The sequence below is a fragment of the Oratosquilla oratoria genome, chromosome 40 (genome assembly GCF_046742065.1).
Source record: "Oratosquilla oratoria isolate Oo_2021 chromosome 40, ASM4674206v1, whole genome shotgun sequence".
In the NCBI taxonomy this organism is placed as follows: Eukaryota; Metazoa; Arthropoda; class Malacostraca; order Stomatopoda; family Squillidae; genus Oratosquilla; species Oratosquilla oratoria.
In genome coordinates, this window is record NC_134816.1 from 42745647 (window position 1) to 42755754 (window position 10108).

Here is a 10108-nt window from a genome sequence, read left to right on the forward strand (position 1 = left end):
GTATGTATGTCATTGATCCAATGACAGGGGCTCTGGATGGAATCTTCAGACCTGATTTTGTCCTTACACTTGCAGGAGGAAAGGTACTGAAAAAAGGGGAATTGCCGGGTCCCCTCACTCTGCTCCATTTAGTCACCATCAATGCATGTATGTGAATGTAATAGTGGCATTCCCCCCCTCCCCCCACTTATATATTTATATATTTATTGCTGTGGATGTGCTGTGTCTTGCTGCATTGCCAGTAACCCAGGGCAGTGGGTAAGATGCAGGGATGACCCGTCATCCAGGAAGAGCCAAGAAAACAAAGAGGGAGGGAGTGGAGAATATGGGGATGAAATGGGTGGAAGTGGATTTATACCTTTGACTTTGGCTACCTCCCTTGCACATACGTACATATACCAATGGCCTTTTCCCCCTCACAAGGGAAGTACCCAAAAACAAAGGCATAAAATCCACTCCCACCCATTCCATCCCCACATACTCCACTCCCATTTACCTCCCTCCCTCCCTCCCTCTTATCTTGGCTCCTCTTGGATAATGGGTCATCCATGCATCTCACACACTGCCCTGGGTCAGAGGCAATGCAGCAAGACACAGCACATCCACAGCAAGGCTGCTTTGTTTAATAAGCAACCCCCTTCTCCATCCCCTCATGCAGGAAAAGAGAAGATGGAGAAATTCCTTCAGGCTGTGTCAAAATGTCACTCGCACATACTCCCTAAACCCCCCTCCCTATCCTCCACCCACTCCCTTCCATGCATCCTAGCATCATCCATACACAACCATTCTCCACTCACTCCTATCTTCTCTTTTTCCTTCCTTCCTCAACAGACATTCCCCTCTTTCCCAATGCCCCTTATACCCCACCCATCCATCTCATCCTTGGTCACCCCCACATGTTCACTCCCTCCACCTCTACCTTCCACACTTCTTTTACTAATCTTTCTTCACACATTCTTTCCATTTGTCCAAACCATCCCAGTACTCTTTCATCAACCCTATCTCCCAACTCCTTTTTCACCCGTACTCTCCTCCTTACCTCCTCATTTCTCACTCTATCCAGCCTAGTGACCCCTACCATACTTCTCAGACATTTTATGTCAAACACATTTAAACTCTCTTCCTCTCTGATGTTCCAGATTTCTGCCCCATACAGTGCTGTGGGCACAATCACCCTGTACATATATAATGGTGAATTTAAATTTGTAAAATTTGACTATAAATGATTGTTTGCTTGTTTGAATTTCCATAGGTTCAGTCAATATGTGAAAAACAGAGGGAGCTGCGGCTACTGAAGAGTAACATCAAGTCGTATAAAGATGGAAAGGGGGATGAAAAGGTGGAGAAGTCCAAGAATCGAGTAAATGGTTTGAAGGCAGAGGTGAACTCTTTAGAGGCAACGAGAAAAGATTATGAGGAAGAAAATAAACAGATAGAAAGGGAGATTACAAATCAAAAAGTGAGTTAATTCTGGTCAGTTTGTTTCTTGTAGAATTTGAGGATTTACCAACTTGACCTTAATATGTTTTCTCAAGCATATGCATTGGTTGAGTAATTTCTGAAGAACATAAGTGCGACAATTCTAAAATGTAATGTGGAAATTATTTAAATACTCTGACTTACAGGAGAGAAAAAGGAACTTGGACGATGAGAAGAAAATAAGAGATAAGGAGGTAGAGGCCAGAAAACTCGAGGAAGACATCAGAGAACTTAAGCATAAGATTAAAGACTATGCGTACGAGAAGATGGTGAAAGAGAAGGAACAGTTACAGCATGATTTAAGTTCCATCGAACGAGAGGTAATGGAAACTACTATACAGTGAGACCTCTCATTAACAGACATTAATTAGCTGTGTTTGCCGTGTTTTCGCTGTGTTTTTGGTGTTTTGGAGTGGTTTTTGGGTGGCATAGTGATTGCACGCACTAAACAACAGCACTAAAAACACTGCAAACGCAGCTAATTAACGTCCGTTAATGAGGTCTCACTGTATCTGGTTGTGGGTTTAGTCATAACTCTCATCCACAAGGAGCTAAACTGAAAGGGAACAAAGCTCCATGGAATAATAGGAGGCTCTGGAGGCTATAATATTTAGTCTTAGCTTTCATACATTTGCTTCTTCCCTCTTATAGGAGAGGTAGCCAGCCAAGGCATGCACCCCCCCCCTCCCCACCCATCACTCATTCCTTTTTATTTTAGCTCTTTTTGGATGAAGGGTTATCCCTGTCTGCTTGATAGAGTGAGAAACGAGCAGGTGAGGAGGAGAGGGGGGATGGAAAGGGAGCTGGGAGATAGGGTTGATGAAAGAATACTGGGATGGTTTGGAGACAAGGAAAGAATGAGTGAAGGAAGATTAGTAAAAGAGGTGTGGGAGGAGTGAACATGAGGGGGTGACCAAGGATGAGATGGATGGATGGGGTAAAAGGGGCATTGGAAAAGAGGGGAATGTCTGTTGAGGAAGGATGGGAAAATACAGAAGATAGGGGTGAATGGAGAATGGTTGTATATGGAGATGCTGTGATGCATGAAAGGGAGTGGGTGGGTGATGGGGGGTGAGGGAGTATATGTGAAAAAATAATTGGATTCAGCCTGAAGGGATCTCCCCCATCTTCTTTTCTGCATGAGGGGATGGAGGTGGGGGGATCACCGATTTAATGAAGTGGACTTGCTGTGTCTTGGGACACTGGTTCTGACCTAGGGCAGTGGGTGAGATGCAGGGATGACCTGTCATCCAGGAGGAGCCAAGATAAGGAGGAGGGAGTGAGGTGAATGGGAGCAGAGTATGTGGGAATGGAATGGGTGGGAGTGGATTTTATTTTATTTATTTATTTATTTTTTATATATTTATTTATTTATTTTTTTTTTTTGCTACCTCCCTTGTCAAGAGGAAAGAGACTTTGGTATATGTATTTATGTATTATTATCACCATTATTATTCAACCAGATAAATACCTCTGTGGGAAGAAAAGAAGAAATGAGCAAGACCATACAGGAACTGCGAGCGGACTTGAAGAGGAAGGAATTTGCTAATGCAGAAAAGGATTACAAGTCAAAGTTAATTGAGATAAAGGTAAGGCTTCAGGTATTCATCCTCAGAGCTTTTTTTTTTTTTTTTCCTGTCTTGAAGTGTGTGTGTATATATATATATACATATATATATATATATATATATATATAGTGTATATATATATATATATTTATTATATATATATATATATATATACATACATATATATATATATATATATATATACACATATATATATATATATATATATATACATATATATATATACACACACATATAGATGAAAATATAAATAAATATACATACATACATACATATACCAAGGCTTCTTCCCCCTTCCAAGGGAGGTAGCCACAAAAGGAAAGGCATAAAAACACTCCCACCCATTTCATCCCTAAATACACTCCACACCCCTCCCACCCTTCCTCTCATCTGAGCACCTCCTGGATGACGGGTCATCCCTGAACCCTGCCCACCGCCCTGGGTCAGAAGCAGTGTCGCAAGACACAGTACATCCACAGCAAGGCCGCTTCATTTAATCGGCAACCCCCCTCTCCGTCCCCCTTTGCATATAAGGAGAGGACGGGGAGAAATCCCTTCGGGCTGCGTCAAAATTTACTCACACATACTACCCCACCCCCCACCCCCCCGCCTATTCCTCCTCAAGCAGTCACAACATCATCCATATACAACCATTCTCCACTCACCTCTGTCTTCCGTCCTCTCCCTTCCTTCCTCAACAGACATTCCCCTCTTCCCCAAAGCCCCCTTCACCCCATCCATCCACCTCATCCTAGGACGTCCCCTCATGTTCACTCCCTCCACATCTGCCTTCCATACCTCTTTTACTAGTCTTTCTTCACTCATTCTTTCCAAGAAATAAATAAATATATATGTATATATATATGTATATATATGTATTTGCTGTGATATATGGAAGCTCACTGGCTTGTGGTTTGTGATGTTAAACCATATTTTCATATACATGATATGATGATGATATGGTTTAACGTCACAAACTCCCCCCTATCGGAAGGCTAGGACAGTGCTCCTCACAGAGGGCTTTGTAGCATGGAATTTAATGAACCATACCCTTGGTTCAACTTCGCTGGTGGCAGGATTTGAACCACCATCCCCTCGAACTTTGCCGCAAGTAATGACGCCCTAACCCGCTCAGCCAGCAAGCTTATACATACATATATATATATATATATATATATATATATATATATATATATATATATATACATACATATATATATATATATATATATATATATATATATATGACACTGGAGTGGAGCCTTTGGATTCAACAGAACCAGAAAGAAGTTAGAATGTACTTGAAATGAAGTATCTGAGAAGTATGGTATGGGTTACAAGGTTGGATGGAGTGAGAAATGAGGAGAGTGGGGGTAGAAAGGGAGGTAGCAGATGGGGCTGACAAAAGATTATTGGGATGGTTTGGACACGTGGAGAGAAAGAATGAGTGGGGAATGGTTGTGCATGGATGTTTTTTTTTTTTTTTTTTTTCCTCCCTCCCTCCCACACGAGGGACAGGGGAGTGAGGGTCGCCATGTAAGTAAAGCAGCCCTGCTGTGGAAGTAGTGTGTCTTGCTGCATTGCTTCTGACCCAGGCAGTGGGCGGCAGGAGACTGGGATAACCCTCAATCCAAGAGGAGCTAAGATAAGAGGGAAACATTGGGTGGTAGATGGGTGTACAGTGGGTGGGAGTGGGTGCATGCCTTTGAATTGGCTACCCCCATATAAGAGGGAGGAAGCCCTGGGTTTATAGATACATATATCAAAGGCTTTTTTCCCCTTACAAGGGAGGTAGCCAAAAAACAAAGGCATAAAAACCACTCCCACCCATTCCATCCCTATCACACTCCACTCCCATCCATCCCCTTCCCTCCCTTTTATCTTGGCTCCTCCTGGATGATGGGTCATCCTTGCATCTTCTACTGTACAGTACTACCTCTTATTAGCGGACTAAAAGGGGGTTAATGGTGTCCATTGGTGTGAATAATCCGTTGATTTGGAGTGGTTTTTGGGTGGCATAGTGATTGCATGCACTAAACAACAGTGCCAAAAACACTGAAAACACAGAGAAAACACTGCAAACATAGCTAATTAACGTCCATTAATGAGAGGTCTCACTGTATTCACCTGTCCAGGGGGGGGAAAGGCCTTTTGGTATGTATACATGTATTTTTGTCCTTATTTCAGTGCACAGACGCGGCATCAGATGACTTGAACAAGTACTACAAGGCGCTCGACACGGCCATTATGAAGTTCCACGCGGAAAAGATGACAAATATTAACCGAATCATTCGGGAACTCTGGAGGTACCGTAGTGCGACATGAGTTTTAGTTGTGCATATTTGTTTTTAGTTAAACTTATCATGATTAAATTGCAAACATTCGACATCTCATTTTTAAAGAGAGACTGGGACAACAGATTGATTACTCTCATAATTATTTCATTGTTTGCAGGAATACTTACCGCGGTAATGACATTGATTATATTGAAATCAAGACGCACGAAGCCGAGTCTAAGGGTGAGTGTTGAAGTCGCGCATTATGCATTTTATGTGTGCCATTTTGGTGCTGCAGCCCGAAGGGATTTCTCCCCGTCTTCTCCAATTCTGCATGAGAGGGGGGATCACCGGTTTAATGAAGCTGCCTTGCTGTGTCTTGCAACACTGCTTCCAACCCATGGCAGTGGGTGAGATGCAGGGATGATCCATCATCCAGGAGGAGCCAAGATAAGAGGGAGGGGGGTTGGATGGGAGTGGAGTATATGGGGATGGATTGGGTGGGAGTGGATTTTATGCCTTTGTTTTTTGGCTACCTCCCTTGTAAGGGGTAAAAGACCTTTGGTATATGTATGTATTTTGGTGTTGCAAGTTTCAAACTTTTCAGATAAGTAATTGTTTATCTATGTATCAAAGAAGTATCTATATCTGTGTATATACCAAAGAAGTGTGGAAGGCAGAGGTGGATGTAGTGAATATGAGGGGGCAACCAAGGATGAGATGGATGGATGGGGTAAAGGGGTCATTGGGAAAGAGGGGAGAAGACAGAAGATCTGGGTGAGTGGAGAATGGTTGTGTATGGATGATGCTGTCATGCATGAAAGGAATTGGGTGTGTGGGGGGGTGGGGGGGTTAGGGAGTGCTTATGTGTGAATGATATTTTGCCGCAGCCCGAAGAATTTTCTCCTCATTGTCAATGTTTCTGCATGAGGGGATATATTTACTGTACAGTGAGACCTCTCATCAACGGACATTAATTAGCTGTGTTTGCGGTGTTTTTGCTGTGTTTTCGGAATTTTGGTGCTGTTGTTTAGTGTGTGCAATCACTATGCCACTCCAAAACTCCGAAAACACCGCAAACACAGCCAATTAATGTCCGTTAATGAGAGGTCTCACTGTATGTAGATGATAGGGGATGTATCATAGTAGCACACTAGAAGAGAAGAAGTGGCACGAGAAATCAGCAAAATGGCCACTTCAAGTGTGAAAAAAGTATATATGTTCATTATATTTCAACTACAGGGGCAGACAAGCGCAGGACATACGACTATCGGGTTGTTATGATGAAACGGGAAACGGAAATTGACATGCGAAAAAGGTGTAGTGCTGGACAGAAAGTTCTTGCTTCTTTAATCATCAGGTATGTTGATCCACTTAGAATTGGTTTCAGTTAACAGGTATTTAATTGCATGGAAGTACCATGGTTCTTCATTTTGAATCTGTGTATCCTTGGAACATTTAGCATCAATTAGTTGGCAGTCCCAATTATATATATATATATATATATATATATATATATATATATATATATATATATATATATATATATATATATATATATATATAACGTAGAAACCACTGTTGGAGTAGAAAAGACTGGAAACGGGAATCTATATATTTCGATTGCAAACTGCAATCCTCTTCAGTAGATCTACTGAAGAGGATTGCAGTTTGCAATTGAAATATATAGATTCCCCGTTTCCAGTCTTTTCTACTCCAATAGTGGTTTCTACGTTATTGAAAAATGTGTGATTACATTTTTCACCTGTAATATATATATATATACATATACATATATATATATATATATACATATATATATATATACATATATCACATGCAATTTGTCTATCTGTCTGTCTGTCTTTATTTCTTCTAAAATTCTTCAGGTATCATCCTATTGCCACTGCAACACAGAAAAAACACCATAAGTTCAATTGTTTCATCTTCCAATAATATTTTATAAATATGTGTGTGTTATTATCATTATATATTTTTTTCCATTCTTTCTCCCTTTCCCTGAAATACTGTGTACACATTACTCTTTGCAGGATGGCATTGGCAGAAACTTTCAGCAGCAACTGTGGAATTCTTGCTTTGGATGAACCGACAACAAACTTAGATAGAGAAAATATTGATGCTCTGTCTCTTGCCCTTCTCAAGTAAGGCACTGAAACTTCATTGATAATAATTAATAATTGTTGCTTCAAGTTTCACTGACTGGAAACCTGTAACTCCACAGTGGCAAGTTTCCAGGCCCTCTCATAGATCTCATTGGGAAGAAATGTTGGACTGTTGTCTGCATTGTACGTCTCTATACCAATAGCTTTTTTTTCCTCCTTATAAGGGAGGTACTAAGGCTAGATAGAGTGAGAAATGAGGAGGTGAGGAGGAGAACAGGGGTGGAAAGGGAGGTGCTATCATCAGAGCATTTGGCTGATTGGGTTATGTTTATGATAGATTGTAGATACATGCTTTGATTTGGCTCCCTCTTCCCCCTTATACGGGGGAAAGGGCTTTGGTATGTTTAGTATTTGTAGAGAGTGTTTGAAACAATTTCCATTTATGGATGAATATCTTTCAACAGCATTGTCAACAAACGATACCATCAACGCAACTTCCAGCTTGTGGTCATTACCCACGACACAGATTTTCTGGACCGATTAGCAAGGGCTGACTACATTGAGCACTACTTCAAGGTTGATCGCAATGAAAGGCAAGTATTTAGTTGTATCTTACGGGAAGGGGAGCTTTGATCATGGTGGCCCATTCTCTCCCTCTGGGCTAAGTTTGGGCCAAATGGGTCACCTGCCAATTTTGTGTGTCATTTTGTTCACCTGCTCCGATTTAGCCACCATCTCAGCCTCAGGTCGAGGGGGACAGGGCTTCTGTGGGGTCCACTCGGACACTGCTCAGGCCAACAGTATGGGTGCCAGAGGTTCAAAAGTGAAAAATGGGGGAAAGCTCCCCAACTTTGGAGGGGTGCCTCCGCCATGCCCTTGGGCCCAGGCTCCTTGGGTCTACCTCTCCGTCTAATGTGACCCACTCTCTCCCTCTGGGCTAAGTTTGGACCAAATGGGTCACCTGCCGATTTTGGCCAAAATCCGTGGGTGTCCTAGCAGGTTTTTGTGTGTCATTTTAGTCACCTGCTCTGATTTACCCACCATCTCAGCCACAGGTTGAGGGGAGCCAGGGCTCCTGTGGGGTCCATTTGGACACCACTCAGGCCAATAGTATGGGCGCCAAAGGCCCAAAAGCGAAAAATGGGAATATTTGGAAGTGGATTTTATACCTTTGATTTTTGGCTACCTCCCTTGTAAGGGGGAAAAAGCCTTTGGTATATGTATGTATCCACTTCCTCCAGCCTCCCTCCTTTCAGCCTTACTTCCGACTCACTGCCATCCTCCCTTGTACATCTCATCAGCTTACTTTTATCCACATTTACCTTCAACTTTCTCCCATTGCATACCCTCCCAAACTTTGTCACTAACTCCTTTAATCCCCCTCTGACCTTGCCACAAGTCCAGTGTCATCAGCAAACAACAACTGGCTCACATCCCACTTTTCTTCATTTTCTTTAACCATTTCCAATCCCCTTGCATTTATTTCCTACACCACATCATCCATGGATACATTCAACTGCCATGGTGACATAACACATGCCTGATACAGCCCCACCCTACCTCAAACCACACACTCTATTTTCATGACTGCCCTTAATAGCTTTCCCACAATCCCATATATTTGCAAAACTTCCCAAAGCTCCTTCCTGTCTACCCTGTCATAAGCCTTTTTCCCAAATCCATAAGGCCAAAAAAACATCCGTACCTTTACTTAAAGCTTTCTCACATGTCTGTCTTACTACAAAAATCTGATCTATGCAACCCCTACCTTTCCTAAACCCACACTGTTCCTCACCAATTACTCCTACTTTTCTAATCCTCTCAATTGAAACCATCTCATAAGCTTTCTCAACTACACTCAACAAATTGATACCTCTGAAACTACTACACTCACATTTGTCCCACATTCCCAAATAGGCATCTGGAAATAGGTGCAAAGAAGAGATTATATGTAGGGATAATTGTGCTGACAGCACTGTATAGGCCAGAGACTTGGAATTTGAGAGAGGCAGAGAAGAAATGTGTTTGAGATGAAATGTTTGAGAAGGATAGTAGGAGTTATAAGGTTGGATAGAGTGAGAAATGAGGAGGTGAGGAGGAGAGCTGGGGTTGAAAAGGAGATGGTAGTTAGGGCTGATGAAACAAATTGATTGATTGACTGTGAGTGAAGTAGTTATTGGTTGATGGTAATCATAGGGAAGTGGAACACTACCTACTCTCTACCCTTCTACCTTACTTTCCTTACACCCACTCTTCACGTGTGAATTGATTATTTTTTCTTTCTCTCCCATACAGAGGCCTCTCGACCATTGTCAGGCAGAGTGTCTCCCATATTTAAGAAAGAACTCCTAACTGTTGGCTGGATCAGAAATCTAAACTTTAGAAGCTTTATATATTTTTGGTGCCTTTTAGTTTTTACATGTTGCAATTCAAATGTTATCAAATATCATGAAAAGTTAAATATGAGCAGTTAAAGATGAGCCCACCATTTATATTTGTCTATATCTTGATTTGTAGGGAAATGCAACATTGTTGATTATTTGTATCTGTGTACTCCTGTTGAATTAGTATTTCAAAACATTGCATAGATTTACATTAGTCTTGGTGCTGTAAACTTGTGTAATAAAGTTTTATATAAAAA

General features: G+C 41.7%; 1 protein-coding gene across 1 annotated transcript in view; it reads left to right on the top strand.

Annotated features, from left to right (window-relative positions):
* Window positions 1–10108, top strand: part of LOC143020823 (DNA repair protein RAD50-like) — a 50870-nt gene extending 40762 nt beyond the window's left edge. The window contains exons 21-29 of the mRNA XM_076177636.1: window positions 1253–1459; window positions 1626–1799; window positions 2943–3068; window positions 5256–5374; window positions 5523–5587; window positions 6587–6704; window positions 7396–7506; window positions 7932–8060; window positions 9763–10108. Coding sequence (XP_076033751.1) covers window positions 1253–1459; window positions 1626–1799; window positions 2943–3068; window positions 5256–5374; window positions 5523–5587; window positions 6587–6704; window positions 7396–7506; window positions 7932–8060; window positions 9763–9805 — 1092 coding nt within the window. The 3' untranslated portion in view covers window positions 9806–10108. The remainder of the gene's footprint in view (window positions 1–1252; window positions 1460–1625; window positions 1800–2942; window positions 3069–5255; window positions 5375–5522; window positions 5588–6586; window positions 6705–7395; window positions 7507–7931; window positions 8061–9762) is intronic.